Source organism: Salmo salar, chromosome ssa06 (genome assembly GCF_905237065.1).
Source record: "Salmo salar chromosome ssa06, Ssal_v3.1, whole genome shotgun sequence".
Lineage (NCBI taxonomy): Eukaryota > Metazoa > Chordata > Actinopteri > Salmoniformes > Salmonidae > Salmo > Salmo salar.
The window spans coordinates 27,755,968-27,772,787 of record NC_059447.1 but is presented as its reverse complement, the minus strand read 5'-3'; the positions used below and the strand labels follow the sequence as shown (position 1 = coordinate 27,772,787).

General features: G+C 44.3%; 1 protein-coding gene across 2 annotated transcripts in view; it reads left to right on the top strand.

Moving 5' to 3' along the window:
* Positions 1 to 16,820, top strand: part of LOC106606842 (acid-sensing ion channel 2) — a 501,752-nt gene that overhangs the window by 337,164 nt on the left and 147,768 nt on the right. Inside the window, exon 1 of one of the 2 annotated variants that reach the window (XM_045720106.1) lies at positions 1,298 to 3,434. The exons of the other annotated variant lie outside the window; for it this stretch is intronic. Coding sequence (XP_045576062.1) covers positions 2,742 to 3,434 — 693 coding nt within the window. The 5' untranslated portion in view covers positions 1,298 to 2,741. Of the gene's footprint in view, positions 1 to 1,297; positions 3,435 to 16,820 lie in introns of those variants that run through there. 2 annotated transcript variants of the gene reach the window in all.

Here is a 16,820-nt window from a genome sequence, read left to right as displayed (position 1 = left end):
TTGTACTACACTCATGTCTCACTGTCTCATGCATTGTTTATTTGCCTCTCTTTATTTGGAATTGTGCTTCCAGTACTATGACCCCTGCAGTTCTCTAACACTCCATCACTCTCCATACTTATCAGAAGGGATGTAGTATCAACACTACTGCTCATTTCGTTGTATTGCACACAGTACATGTGTGTGGCGTCTTTGTGAATAAAAACGTCCACTATCTGAACGTGTGCGGATGTAAATGGGATGTAAATGTTAGGGGAAGCATAGTGGTCCCCCATGAAATTTCACTGGAGAGCACAGCTGAGCCAATGCTGTTAGGAGACATGGCAAGTCAAAGTTGTCATGAGAGTTAGTTGGCGACGACAAGCCATATGTACAGGGTTGGCTGCAAACCAAGCGTGAAGCTCTGCTAGCTGAGACGACCACCGAACTATTGAATGTTGTACTTAGGTGTTACTCTTGTTTGTCTTGTCATCTTTAATTCAATCACATCCTTCCCTCGATCTGCCTAATGTCTTGCTATTTTCTGGATTTTGTCTACCCCCTATGTTGACAACATAATTCAAGATAATTTATGTTACACAAACAGGCCGGAAATTAAACTAAAAGCTCAGTCCTTTTCCCACAATCTGTAGGGCTGTTTTGTGTTTATTTGACAAAGGGAGACAGAGAATACACACACACACAGAGAGAGAGAGAGAGAGAGAGAGAGAGAGAGAGAGAGAGAGAGAGAGAGAGAGAGAGAGAGAGAGAGAGAGAGAGAGAGAGAGAGAGAGAGAGAGAGAGAGAGAGAGAGAGAGAGAGAGAGAACTAGGTTGAAAGAGGGTTAAGCAGCCAAAGCAATAATTCAATATGATGCTGTTTGTCTCAGTCTCCCTCTCTGAGTGCACACACACTCTCCTGCTCTCCCATTCTGCTCCTGTTGCGTAAGTCGTGGCAGCAGCCGACAGGGGGGAGGAGAGAGAGAGAGCGAGAGAGATAGAGATAGAGAGAGAGAGAGAGAGAGAGAGAGAGCGCTGGCGTTCTCAGACAGACACTCATCGCTCGTTCTCTCACTGGCTGGGTGGACAGAGCTGTGGCGCAGGAGGAGAGGAGCACAGAGAGGACACGCTGCTCGGTGAGAGAGAGGGGACCAGAGGAACAGCCTGTCTGCACAGGAGGAAGAGAATACTGAAAATAACAGGGCAATATCCAAAGGACGGGAAGAGAGAGAGAGAGAGAGCGAGAGAGAGAGAGAGAGAGAGAGAGAGAGAGAGAGAGAGAGAGAGAGAGAGAGAGAGAGAGAGAGAGAGAGAGAGAGAGAGAGAGAGAGAGAGAGAGAGAGAGAGAGAGAGAGAGAGAGAATGCACACATCTACTTCATGGGAGGAGGAGGAGCCCGGTTGGGGGTGGAGCTGAGAAGGATTGACGGACATTGGCACAAGAGGAGGGGGAGCGTGAGGGCAAGTTGATGAATTTGATTTGGAGAGACAAGTATTTTTAGAAAAGGAAGAAAACAAGAGGAGCGTTATGATTAGAAATGCCACAGTTCTGAGGGAGAGAAACAGAGAGTGAAAGAAAACTGGAGCGAGAGAACGAGTGAGAGAGACATACAAGGATCTGAGCGTGACTGAACAGATTTTCCATCGACTCTTGTCAGGTCTCCCACAGGGAAACGCAGTGTGTGTGCATGTGCTCCTCTCTCAGTGTGAATGAGTGTTTGCGTGCGTCAGGGACTGAGAAGCGTGTCTGCTCCTCGCACAAGACGGGCTGGCCATACGTGGTCACCTGCAGGACACAACACCCGCTAGTTCAGTCAAGAGAGGAGGAGAAGAGAAAGGAGAACAGAGGGAGGGAATAGGGAGGGAGTGAAAGAGTGACAGATGGGAAGAGGGGAAGGCTGGAAATCAAGAAGATAAAAGTGAGCTCACAAAAAGAGCCGGAGAAGAAATTAGCAATGTAGACTCACAAAGGCAATTAGTGATGCGCGGCTGCTCGTTTTAGCGGTGCCATGTAAACAAGTCCAGCCTCTGGCCGTGGTGGTGTTGGAGGGTTAGCAGGTTGAACGAGGCTGAGCATCACTGATCGAAGTGGAGCGACGGCAAAGTCCCAACAGACAGCAGTCTCGGTCGGCAGAGAGAGGAGCGCCGACAGAGCAGAGCAGAGGGAACCGGCAGGACTTGCCTCTCTCTGACAGACGGCACCAAATAGAACCACAACAGACTCACTGCTCTCTTCTTTTACCTTCCATTCTTTCATTTTGTCTGTGCTTCTCAGCTCATCTTGCCTCCTCTAGCACTCACTCCACCCACTCTCTTCTCCCTCCCTATCCTTCTCCCTCTCCCTCCCTCTCCCTCCCTCTCGCGCTCTAGCTCTCTCTCTCTCCCTCTGTCTCTTCCTCTCTTGCTCTGTGTTACACTAACTGGTGCGGATGCTGGAGTCGCTCATGTAGAAGCTGCATCACTTGGTGCATATTTGCATGGCTGAATGTATTTTTTACTGCTGAGTTGGATGAGTGGAGTACTTTCAGGTCAAGGGAACCAGATGGACTGAGAGGGAGAAGCCCAATAAGTAGCTAAAGAGTAAAACAGGACAACAACAACAACAAACAGAAGACACTGTGACAGAGAGAGAGAGTTAGTATGTGTGTGTGTGAGTTAGGTTGTGTGTGAGGAGCTTGTCTGGATTGTGTGTAACAGCAGAGTCAGATAAGCACAAATCCAGGTGTGGATTACATCACTGGGGATATCGGTGCCCTGGAGCTCCATGTGGGGCCCAGCCCCTGAGGCCTGGCTGGGAGATGAAGCCTTTCTCTCGGCACTAGGAGCTGTGTGGGCAGCCATGGCTCTGGAGGGGCGATGTCTCCAGCGGGGATCCCCAGCCGTGGTGAGGAGAGGCCGCCGGCGCCTCCCTGCAAGGCCAGGCCTGTCCTCAATCACCTCCACCCTGCTGGCTGGGACACGTCTGCACGGCCTCAGGCATGTGTGTGTCCCCGGTGGCTCCATAGGCCGTCGGGCCTTCTGGCTGCTGGCCCTGTGCACCTCATTGGGCCTGCTCTTGTCCTGGTCCTCCAACCGCCTGCTCCACTGGCTCTCCTTCCCCACCTACACACGGATCCACACAGAGTGGGCCAAGGAGATGGCTTTCCCCACAGTCACTATCTGCAACAACAACCCCATCCGCCTCTACAAGCTCACCAAAAGTGACCTGTACTTTGCTGGCCACTGGCTGGGCCTACTGCTGGCCAACCGGACGGTGAGACCCATGGTGCTGGATTTGCTGCAGGAGGACAGCCAGGCCTGGTTCAGCAAACTGTCTGACTTCAGGCTGTTCCTGCCCCCCAGAAACTTTGAGGGCAGTAACCTGGAGTTTATGGACCGGCTGAGCCACCAGCTGGAGGACATGCTTCTCTCCTGCAAGTACCGAGGAGAACCGTGCGGTCCCCAGAACTTCACCTCTGTAAGTCTCAGCACAGCTCCCTCTTAAATCACTTCTTCATTGACAGTTTAGCTCTGTGTGGTGGTTGAACCTCCCAGACTGTTCATCTGATTTCACCTGTTATCTCTCCTCTTTTCATGGAGTTTCATCTCTTTCCTTGAAGTTCACAGTAGTTAACAGCAGGGTTTGGAATCCCAAAAAATGTCCAATCGTTTTGTTCTGAACAGAACCATTATTTGTTTCATTCCGTTCCACTGTTCCGACCTGTAAAAGTTCTGATCAGTTTCGAAACAAAAAAAAGTACCAGTTTATATCGTTCCTTTTTAAATGTCTGAAGTAATAGTTTTTTATTACAGTAGCTCAGCATTACATTTCTTTACCAATCAGTGAGGATAAGGCAGCTTGCAATGGAGCGGGCAAGCTATATTTGTTTTAGCCTAGGCAGCCAATGGTAGAGTTCTCATTGGGGCTTAACATTTTAGCCCGGTCCGACCCAAGCCCGATGAGCTGAAGCCCGAGCCCAGGCCTAGTCTGACATCACATAAATGTAATGAGCCCGAAACCGAAACGATGCCTGATTTCTAGAAAACGGACGCACCTTTCCCTAGACCATATTGCTCTTTTTTCAAAGTTAACGAGTAGACTATTCATTTACACTGGTTTTTACAACAACGTGAGATGGAAACGAGCAGAGTGAGGAGAGAGTGAAAAGCCCTAGCCTTGTCTAAGAAAAGTGATGAGAGGGGAAAACCCAACTTGAATATAATCAACAACTGTTGTATGTGGATCTCATGGTTTATACAGTAAGACATCCATACTGTTGTATGTGGATCTCAGGGTTTATACAGTAAGACATCCATACTGTTGTATGTGGATCTCAGGGTTTATACAGTAAGACATCCATACTGTTGTATGTGGATCTCAGGGTTTATACAGTAAGACATCCATACTGTTGTATGTGGATCTCAGGGTTTATACAGTAAGACATCCATACTGTTGTATGTGGATCTCAGGGTTTATACAGTAAGACATCCATACTGTTGTATGTGGATCTCAGGGTTTATACAGTAAGACATTCATACTGTTGTCTGTGGATCTCATGGTTTATACAGTAAGACATCCCTACTGTTGTATGTGGATCTCATGGTTTATACAGTAAGACATCCCTACTGTTGTATGTGGATCTCAGGGTTTATACAGTAAGACATCCATACTGTTGTATGTGGATCTCAGGGTTTATACAGTAAGACATTCATACTGTTGTATGTGGATCTCAGGGTTTATACAGTAAGACATCCCTACTGTTGTATGTGGATCTCAGGGTTTATACAGTAAGACATCCATACTGTTGTATGTGGATCTCATGGTTTATACAGTAAGACATCCATACTGTTGTATGTGGATCTCAGGGTTTATACAGTAAGACATCCATACTGTTGTATGTGGATCTCAGGGTTTATACAGTAAGACATCCATACTGTTGTATGTGGATCTCAGGGTTTATACAGTAAGACATTCATACTGTTGTCTGTGGATCTCATGGTTTATACAGTAAGACATCCCTACTGTTGTATGTGGATCTCATGGTTTATACAGTAAGACATCCCTACTGTTGTATGTGGATCTCAGGGTTTATACAGTAAGACATCCATACTGTTGTATGTGGATCTCAGGGTTTATACAGTAAGACATCCATACTGTTGTATGTGGATCTCAGGGTTTATACAGTAAGACATCCATACTGTTGTATGTGGATCTCAGGGTTTATACAGTAAGACATTCATACTGTTGTCTGTGGATCTCATGGTTTATACAGTAAGACATCCCTACTGTTGTATGTGGATCTCATGGTTTATACAGTAAGACATCCCTACTGTTGTATGTGGATCTCAGGGTTTATACAGTAAGACATCCATACTGTTGTATGTGGATCTCATGGTTTATACAGTAAGACATCCATACTGTTGTATGTGGATCTCAGGGTTTATACAGTAAGACATCCATACTGTTGTATGTGGATCTCAGGGTTTATACAGTAAGACATTCATACTGTTGTCTGTGGATCTCATGGTTTATACAGTAAGACATCCCTACTGTTGTATGTGGATCTCATGGTTTATACAGTAAGACATCCCTACTGTTGTATGTGGATCTCAGGGTTTATAGAGTAAGACATCCATACTGTTGTATGTGGATCTCATGGTTTATACAGTAAGACAACCATACTGTTGTATGTGGATCTCAGGGTTTATACAGTAAGACATCCATACTGTTGTATGTGGATCTCAGGGTTTATACAGTAAGACATCCATACTGTATATATCTTCAGAAATTAGACAAATGCTTCTTCTGTTGCCTGTTTTGAAGTGTGTGTTTGGTTCCGTGAGCTAATTGTTTTCGTTTGAACAGATTATCTGGGATTTCTTATCATTTATTCAGCATTGTTTACCGTAAATTCCGGACTATAAGCCGCAAATGTTTTACTACGCTTTGAACCTCGCGGCTTAAACAATGACATGGCTAATATATATTTTTTTCTCCAAAAAAACACATTCTGTGACGTGCTCAGTTTTTTGGCGGCATGAAGCTTTCATTAGACCAATGAAATTGCCGAACGGGTTAAGGTCAAACAACTTTTTTGTTTACTGTTTAGATTAAATCGAGCGCTCTCAAACTTCCCATCATTCTGATTACGGTAGTCATTTTGTCACCCTCATCATGGCAAAGACACGGAGAAATGCATATGATGCAGCTTTCAAGTTGAAGGCGATTGATCTGGCTGTTGGAAAAGGAAATAGAGCTGCTGCACGGGAGCTTGGTCTTAATGAGTCGATGATAAGACATTGGAAACAGCAGCGTGAGGAATTGACTCAGTGCAAAAAGACAACTAAAGCTTACTACAAATTTTTTATTTTTTGTTACAAGCCGTGTTTCGTTAAAGCCTATTTATTTTTGTTACAAGCCGTGTTTCGTTAAAGCCTATTTATTTTTGTTACAAGCCGTGTTTCGTTAAAGCCTATTTATTTTTGTTACAAGCCGTGTTTCGTTAAAGCCTATTTATTTTTGTTACAAGCCGTGTTTCGTTAAAGCCTATTTATTTTTGTTACAAGCCGTGTTTCGTTAAAGCCTGTGTAAAGTTCATTTGTTTCAATGTACTGGTAGGCACCTGCGGCTTATAGACATGTGCGGCTTATTTATGTTCAAAATAAAAAATAAAAATGTTAATTCAGTGGGTGCGGCTTATATTCAGGTGCGCTTAATAGTCCGGAAATTACGGTACACTGTTCCAAACAGTCAGGAAACAAATATTTTGAAAATAGCCTACCTTTACACACATGGGTCACACAGCGCTCAATCCTCTCCTCCTTCTTGATCTCTTTATTCTTTATGTTGTTGTTATTATTATCATAATTATAAAAGTAAGTATGCTAATATCATCAACAGTAGGCTTAGTTTTAAAATGAAATAACAAAGTCAGCCTTGAATAATTCAACAAATAAACCACATGTCAGCAACTGTCGGAATGCAACTGTGTTTAATCTTTGTAGGCAAAAAAAACGCAATTCTTCATTAGAACAGACTCTCGAGGATTTGTTATTTGTTAGGTGTTGTTTACACTGTTCCAGTGTAAACACCTCATTTCAATATTCAAGACTCCATGTCTAGCACCTGTCTGGCAGTGGCACACAGCGCTTGGCTTACCCACCTTCTTCTGTTTCATTTTAGGATTATTATTATTATGCAGTAATATAGTAGCCCATATAAGTACGAGTCAGTCAGTCATGACTTTAAATACAATCAAGCTTTTTATTTAGAAAATAAAATAACACATGAAATGTTCTGCCTAAGCATTAAGGAAACAGAACAGAACACAACAAAATAACACATCTATTAAACAACATTGGAGCCATGGAGTCTTGAATATTGAAATAATAAATAAATGTTCTGGATATTATTAGCTGTAAGCCAGCCTATGTCTTAACGGGTGCATGCATGTGTCACGTGAACAGAGCATGGCAGGGAAGGCACATTTAGCAACAAATTAGGTAACATAACTTTTCAGTCAGAGAAACAACAAGTAAGAAAGTAGTGAATTACTGTAGTTAGATTGCAGCTTCAGCACCTCGGACAGCGCAATACACATGGCAGCCTGTGGCTGCTCCTGCAGCTGACAGGGAGGAGAGAGAGACAAGGGTTCAGGCTGAAATTGAGAACTCTAGTGCATGGGCGCTATCAGCTGACTAAGCTATAGTTGTTTACATGCGCAATGGACAGACAAGTGTAGGGTGCGAGATGCGACTGATATTTTGTAGGTGGGGGGAGTGAGAAAGGGTGGAGGAGGAGGCTTGGCTTGAAGCACTGGGCATAGTTATGACATGCATTATCTGAATTAGGCCCAAAGAATTATACCTACGGAGGAGCAGCTTCTATGGAAGAATTTTGAATGTCTTTGAACTTCCGAGAGTTGTCTTAAAGTTGAACCAGAGCTAGCTAGCTAACTAACAAGCTTGGGTGTATAGAGCCGCACAAGAATTAAAAACACAGCCTAGCTTTTTGTAGTTATTTAATCCAATGTGAAACGTGATAACTATAGTATCCGTAACTAGCATTGAAAAGTTAATCCATTCTTCTCTAATTCAATATCTCTCCCTAATTTCTGAACGCTTGTAACATCAGTAGGGTACAGCAGCCTAAGCTTTGAAGGGGGAATGGCATGTTTCCTACACACACATACACTGGCAAAGGTTTTCAGCTGGCAGGCAGACACTGGAATACGTTGTGACAGAGCGAGGGCTTTGCATAGGCGCCTTTCTGCCCGGAACGTAAAACTATGTTATTTTTAAAAATTATTTTATTTATTTCACCTTTATTTAACCAGGTAGGCCAGTTGAGAACAAGTTCTCATTTACAACTGCGACCTGGCCAAGAAAAAGCAAAGCAGTGCGACACGAACAACAACACAGAGTTACACATAGAATAAACAAGTGTACAGTCAATAACACAATAGAAAAAGTCTATATACAGTGTGTGCAAATGAGGTAGGATAAGAGAGGTAAGGCAATGAATAGGCCGTAGTGGCTAAACAATTACAATGTAGCAATTAAACACTGAAGTGATAAATGTGCAGAAGATGAGTGTGCAAGTACAGATACTGGGGTGCAAAGGAGCAAAATAAAGAAAATAAATAACAGTATGGGGATGAGGTAGTTGGATGGGCTATTTACAGATGGGCTATGTACAGGTGCAGTGATCTGTGAGCTGCTCTGACAGCTGGTGCTTAAAGCTAGTGAGGGAGCTATGATTCTCCAGCTTCAGTGATTTTTGCAGTTCGTTCCAGTCATTGGCAGCAGAAAACTGGAAGGAAATGCGGCCAAAGGAGGAATTGGCTTTGGGGGTGACCATTGAAATTTACCTGCTGGACCGCGTGCTATGGGTGGGTGCTGCTATGGTGACCAGTGAGCTGCAATAAGGTGGGGCTTTACCTATCAAAGACTTATTGATGACCTGGAGCCAGTGGGTTTGGCGACGAATATGAAACGAGGGCCAGCCAACGAGAGCATACAGGTCACAGTGGTGGGTAGTATATGGGGCTTTGGTGACAAAACGGATGGCACTGTGATAGCCTGCATCCAATTTGCTGAGAAGAATGTTGGAGGCTTTTTTGTAAATGACATCGCCGAAGTCAAGGATCGGTAGGATAGTCAGTTTTACAAGGGTATGTTTGGCAGCATGACTGAAGGATGCTTTGTTTGCGAAATAGGAAGCCGATTCTAGATTTAATTTTGTATTGGAGATGCTTAATGTGATGTAATGTAATTAACCGGTTCCCATGCTTTTAAAATAACGCTTCTGTTCCGGAACAGTATAGATCACTTCTTTCCCGGTTCTGATTCTGTTCCTCAAATCTTTTTGAAATTAAAAACATAATAATAATCTGGTTTTAGGTTCCGGGAGGTTCCGGGAGGTTTTCGGTTCTATTCCCTGAACCGGTTCCAACACCTGGTTCACAGTCACACCCTTTTACCTGTTGTTTGTCCTTAAACGCTGTCATGGAACTCTAGATCCAAGGTAGGCTATTATTATTTATCTATATTTATTTTCATCCCTATCTTTTGAGCTGCTGGATTTATCCATCTTGACTAGTTGTACTTAGTATTTGCTTTGTATGTATTTACTTACTGTTGAGGAAAAACTAATTCCAAGGATCAGGCAGAGCTCATTTTCCAGTTTATAAGAGTTTTATTCAAGCAATTGCCAGGAAGTTCCCTCTCAGGATAAAGCCAGAGAGTAACTTGATTATTTACAAATCACAGTCGTTACATACTTTATCTACACAAAGAGCTGTTTACCCCTCCTAAAGGGAGGTAAGCTTACAAAAGAGATAAGGGGTAATTAGCTCTACACCCTTAAAGCATTAAAACAAATAAAAACAGGTTCTAACCAGTTCTCACAGACTGTGTGAAAGATAGGGGAGTGATTTGATCTTCAGAACCTACAAAGACAGAACAAGAATCAGCCTGGTTAGGCATTTAGGGCCCCATAGATAAGGGCCAATAACAAATCCCTCCTTTGTGGGGTGTATGAAGAGGTTACTGGACAGCAGGGATAATTCCCAGTGAAAAACACTATTCAGTTCAAGCATTTTCATAGAATTTAGACTGTAACAAAACCATTTTGCCCCCACATAACTGTTACCACATAACTGTTACCCAGTATTCACTTTGTACAATATTTACTTATACTGAGCGAAAATATAAATGCAACATGCAACAATTTCAACGATTTTACTGAGTTACATTTCATACTGTATAAGGAAATCAGTCAATTGAAATGAATTCATTAGGCCCTAATCTATGGATTTCACACGACTAGGTAGGGGCGCAACCATGGGTGGGCCAGGGAAGGCATAGGCCCACCCACTGGGGAGCCAGGCCTAGCCAATTAGAATGAGATTTTCCCAACAAAGGGGCTTTATTACAGACAGACTCCTCAGTTTCATCAGCTGTTGGGGCGGCTGGTCTCAGACGATCCCGAAGGTGAAAAAGCCAGATGTGAATGTCTTGGGCTGGCGTGGTTACACGTGGTCTGTGGTTGTGAGGCCGGTTGGACGTACTGTACTGCCAAATTCTCTAAAATGATGTTGAAGGTGGCTTATGGTAGACATTAACATTAAATTACCTGGCAACAGCTCTGATGGACATTCCTGCAGTCAGCATGTCAATTCTACGCTCCCTCAAAACTTGAGACATCTGTGGCATTGTGTTGTATGACAAAACTGCACATCTTAGAGTGCCGTTTTATTGTCCCCAGCACAAGGTGCACCTGTGCCATGATCATGCTGTTTAGTCAGCTTCTTGATATGCCACACCTGTCAGGTGGATGGATGATCTTGGCAAAGGAGAAATGCTGACTAACAGGGATATAAACAAATTTGTGCACAACATTTGAGAGATTTTATTTTTTGTGCATTTCTGGGATCTTTTATTTCTGCTCATGATACATGGAACAACACTTTACATGTTGCGTTTATATTTTTGTTCAGGATAGTATTTGCTCTGTTTACTGTAGTTTCTTCCATGTTTGTTAGGGCCTGTTCATGGTTCTGTTGATTAGAGTAGGGCATTGCTGTTTAGCCATGTGGTGGCCTTGGTCTGGGAGCCATTTCATATCACAAGGAACAGTCTCTATTGCCAGCCCCATGAGAACTGTACTGCCTGATCTCTCTCTGTCTCTCTCTCTCTCTCTCTTTCTCCATGTGTGTGTGTTTGTGCTTCTCATGGTACAGTGACAGATGTTTTCTCTGAGTTGACACAAATACTGAAACACTCTTTGAAATGTTATTTTTGCATTTCATTTTTCTCTTCTTATCTCCCTCTATTGGCCCTAGAGCCTGTAAAACTCACTGGAGAGCAGAAAGGGAGTGTCAAATGAAGGTGATGTGTGCAGTACTGTGTTTGTGAAGACAGAGTGTGTCCATGTGTTTATGTGGGACTACTGCTACAGTCCTCACTGATGTGTCAGTCATTATAGCACAAGTTGTATGATCTCAGCCACTCTCACTTCACTTTACATGTTGAGCAGCAGTGCATTAAAACCCACTAACAGAGCAATATTAACCTCCACCCCTTCAATAAATAGAGCTGAACGAGTGCAAAGCAGTGGTCTCACTCTCCATACTCCTTCATGGCCCCATTGAGATGGTCAGCCTTGTGTCCATGGCTTCATAGAGATGGATGACTTTCATTAAGTTTAAACACAGCGTCCGATTAGCACTAGTGCTGTAATGATCCTGTTATCAGTCCTCTGTATCGGCGGCCTCCCTGTCCAGAACAGGACGAGGAGCAGAGCAGCACGCCGTCAAACAATGTGGTACTTAATCAGAAACATGCCCTCAGGCCAAGTCCCTGTAATAATGTTTCAAACCAATCTCAGTCATCTGGAGTGGGATGCTCATCCTGATTGCAACACAGACATCAATTTATTTAGGATTCTCACCACGGTGGCTCCTGAAGTTCTGTGGCTGAGTAATCTATACAGGGTATAGATAGGATGGTGGACAGGGTGACGGACAGGGTGGTGGACAGGGTGCCGGACAGGGTGGCGGACAGGGTGCGGACAGGGTGGCGGACAGGGTGGCGGACAGGGTGGCAGACAGGGTGGCGGACAGGGTGGCGGACAGGGTATAGACAGGGTGTAGACAGGGAGTAGACAGGGTGCAGACAGTACAGACAGGGTATAGACAGCATATACAGACAGGGTGCAGACAGGGTGTAGACAGGGTGTAGACAGAGTCTAGACAGGGTGTAGACAGGGTGTTTTTTTATTGATTTATTTTATTTAACCTTTATTTAACTAGGCAAGTCAGTTACCCCGGTCAACCCTAACCCGGACAACGCTGGGCCAATCGTGCGCCGCCCTATGGGACTCCCAATCACGGCCGGTTGTGATACAGCCTGGAATTGAACCAGGGTCTGTAGTGACGCCTCTAGCACTGAGATGCAGTGTCTTAGACCGCAACGCCACTCGGGAGCCCAGCTGTAGAGAGGGTATAGACATGGTATATAGACATGGTATATAGACAGGGTGTAGACATGGTATATAGACAGGGTATAGACAGGGTGTAAACATGGTATATAGACAGGGTATAGACAGGGTGTAGACATGGTATATAGACAGGGTATAGACAGGGTGTAGACATGGTATATAGACAGGGTATAGACAGGGTGTAGACAGGGTATAGACAGGGTGTAGACATGGTATATAGACAGGGTGTAGACATGGTATATAGACAGGGTATAGACAGGGTGAAGACATGGTATATAGACAGGGTATAGACAGGGTGTAGACATGGTATATAGACAGGGTATAGACAGGGTGTAGACATGGTATATAGACAGGGTATAGACAGGGTGTAGACAGGGTATAGACAGGGTGTAGACATGGTATATAGACAGGGTGTAGACATGGTATATAGACAGGGTATAGACAGGGTGTAGACATGGTATATAGACAGGGTGTAGACATGGTATATAGACAGGGTATAGACAGGGTGTAGACATGGTATATAGACAGGGTGTCGACATGGTATATAGACAGGGTGTAGACATGGTATATAGACAGGGTGTAGACATGGTATATAGTCAGGGTATAGACAGGGTGTAGACATGGTATATAGACAGGGTGTAGACATGGTATATAGACAGGGTGTAGACATGGTATATAGACAGGGTATAGACAGGGTGTAGACATGGTATAGTATATAGACAGGGTATAGACAGGGTGTAGACATGGTATATAGACAGGGTATAGACAGGGTGTAGACATGGTATATAGACAGGGTGTAGACATGGTATATAGACAGGGTATAGACAGGGTGTAGACATGGTATATAGACAGGGTGTAGACATGGTATATAGACAGGGTGTAGACATGGTATATAGACAGGGTATAGACAGGGTAAAGACAGGGTGTAGACATGGTATATAGACAGGGTATAGACAGGGTGTAGACATGGTATATAGACAGGGTGTAGACATGGTATATAGACAGGGTATAGACAGGGTGTAGACATGGTATATAGACAGGGTGTCGACATGGTATATAGACAGGGTGTCGACATGGTATATAGACAGGGTGTAGACATGGTATATAGACAGGGTGTAGACATGGTATATAGTCAGGGTATAGACAGGGTGTAGACATGGTATATAGACAGGGTGTAGACATGGTATATAGACAGGGTGTAGACATGGTATATAGACAGGTTGTAGATGACTTCAAGCCAGTTCTCTCAGGATGTAAGTGTCTGTGTTTAATTTTGACTTTGTATGTGTGTGAAGATGTCCGTTACAGTGAGACTGTGTGTAGATGTCCGTTACAGTGAGACTGTGTGAAGATGTCCGTTACAGTGAGACTGTGTGTAGATGTCCGTTACAGTGAGACTGTGTGAAGATGTCCGTTACAGTGAGACTGTGTGTAGATGTCCGTTACAGTGAGACTGTGTGTAGATGTCCGTTACAGTGAGACTGTGTGAAGATGTCCGTTACAGTGAGACTGTGTGTAGATGTCCGTTACAGTGAGACTGTGTGTAGATGTCCGTTACAGTGAGACTGTGTGTAGATGTCCGTTACAGTGAGACTGTGTGTAGATGTCCGTTACAGTGAGACTGTGTGAAGATGTCCGTTACAGTGAGACTGTGTGTAGATGTCCGTTACAGTGAGACTGTGTGTAGATGTCCGTTACAGTGAGACTGTGTGTAGATGTCCGTTACAGTGAGACTGTGTGTAGATGTCCGTTACAGTGAGACTGTGTGTAGATGTCCGTTACAGTGAGACTGTGTGAAGATGTCCGTTACAGTGAGACTGTGTGTAGATGTCCGTTACAGTGAGACTGTGTGTAGATGTCCATTACAGTGAGACTGTGTGTAGATGTCCGTTACAGTGAGACTGTGTGTAGATGTCCGTTACAGTGAGACTGTGTGTAGATGTCCGTTACAGTGAGGCTGTGAAGATGTCCGTTACAGTGAGACTGTGTGAAGATGTCCGTTACAGTGAGACTGTGTGAAGATGTCTGTTACAGTGAGACTGTGTGTAGATGTCCGTTACAGTGACACTGTGTGAAGATGTCTGTTACAGTGAGACTGTGTGTAGATGTCCGTTACAGTGACACTGTGTGTAGATGTCTGTTACAGTGAGACTGTGTGTAGATGTCCGTTACAGTGAGACTGTGTGAAGATGTCTGTTACAGTGAGACTGTGTGTAGATGCCAATCTGCAGTCACTGTTTAGTCTCTTCATTGGTTGTATCGGTGGTGTGGGTGTCGTTCTTTGTATCCACAGAGTGTTGTGCCTGGGTTGGGTTGTGTTGGTTGTATCGGTGGTGTGGGTGTCGTTCTTTGTAGCATTGAGCCGTGGTTGAGTTGTATTGTAATGGTGTGGGTGTGTTTCTCAGCTGGCTGTGTGTTTAAGCCTACTGTACAGGAGTGATTGATCTCAGTCTCCTGAGCCAGTGGGATTCCAGTGAGGCCTTCCTCTCTCCTCTCCATCCACTGTTTTAACACAGGAGGAAGCCTGATGTGATGTCTGTAACTGGCCCCCTCAGTGTCAGTGTGCACACCTCATTAGACCATCAGTGCATCAGAAAAAGGCTTCCCTCAGGCTAAATCATTACCACTGCATTTAGAATACTGCCCCTGGAAGAGTGACATGACGTGTCAATGATAATGAGCTTCCTTCCACACATACAGGATGAGTCGTGTGTGTGTGTGTGTGTGTGTGTGTGTGTGTGTGTGTGTGTGTGTGTGTGTGTGTGTGTGTGTGTGTGTGTGTGTGTGTGTGTGTGTGTGTGTGTGTGTGTGTGTGTGTGTGTGCGCGGTTGCCTGGTTATGAAAGGTTTAACAGTGCAGAGAATCCTTTGAACTGCACAGCAGAGAGACTGAGAACACACATAGAGAGAGAGAGAACACATAGAGAGAGAGAGATAGAGAGAGATGGTAGCAATAGGGTAGTATGGTAGTGAATTTAAATGAGGGACCATAATTCTGCCCAAACTCCTGCGGTAGCCTCCCTTGTGCCAAATCTATCACAGTGAACAGGAACTACGGGACAGCTCCCTGATCAATAAATCCATTAGATGTTTGCTATAGTTTATGGAGGTCCATTTCCCTCTCCCCCTCAGCCTTACGTCACAGATAGAAATCTACACTGAACCAAACCACACTATTTCCCACTTCATTGTCAAGGATTACTGAGCCACAGTGATTTTTCTGCCATTGAAATCCCTGAGCGGGCCGCTTTAGCGTTTTTTTGTGCCGCCTATGTCCAAACAGTGGCTAAAAAAGTGAATGTCAAGCCCTGCACATTGACTCATACTGTATGTGTGGAAGGAAGCTCATTGCCATTCACTCCCAGGGCTCTATTTTCGTCTGGCATTAAGTCAGCGCAATTGTCAAACGCACGCTCGCAATATCTGAGGTGGGGGCCTCTAAAGTTCAGCCACACCCATTGCCATGCCCCCTGCCACGCCCACCCACCTAAGCCCCTTTTTGATCCAGAAGAAACGCTGGTGATCACAGACCCATAACCCAATAAACTCACAGATGGCCTTAGCTTCCCCCAAATGATGATGTGTATCATACCTGATCGAAGCTGTGCAGACATAGTAGATAATCCATTCTCTACTGTATATCACATATACAGATCTATACCCTACCTAACCAAGCCCCTGTGTCAAACAGATGTGGCACCTCAGATGATACATTCAAACAATGCTCAGAGATGGAGATTACTGGCCAATCAAGCACTCTTAACAGGACATATAACACTTCTGCCTTGCCTAACCACTATAATCTATCAGCTATATCCCTGGGGAAATCTTAAAAGGACGTTAACTTATTAACAGCGTTGCTGCTAGGTGTGCTGTTGCACTGTGTGTGTGTGTGTGTGTGTGTGTGTGTGTGTGTGTGTGTGTGTGTGTGTGTGTGTGTGTGTGTGTGTGTGTGTGTGTGTGTGTGTGTGTGTGTGTGTGTGTGTGTGTGTGTGTGTGTGTGTGTGTGTGTGTGTAGCAAAGGCCTATATGATTGATTTAGAGTTATCAGTGTAGATGTGAATTGATTTTTCCTCATTGCAAGCCATTTTTCAATAATATTTCTTAATGGTGTGGCTTTGTGGATAATTCATTTTATAGAGACAGGGTAAACTCACAGTGCCTCAGAGTGATCTGTGTTCTAGATGGAGAAATGAAAGCCCACATTCACTGAGTGGATTGCCATGAAGTCACAAAGAATCTGCTTTTTCTCTTCCAGTACCTTGAATAAGCTCTTGTGTGCAAATGTCAGCTTGGTTTTTCACATCTCTTATGTAGCCTACTGTTGCCACTGTTTCTTTGCATAGCAGAAAGCTTCCTCCAG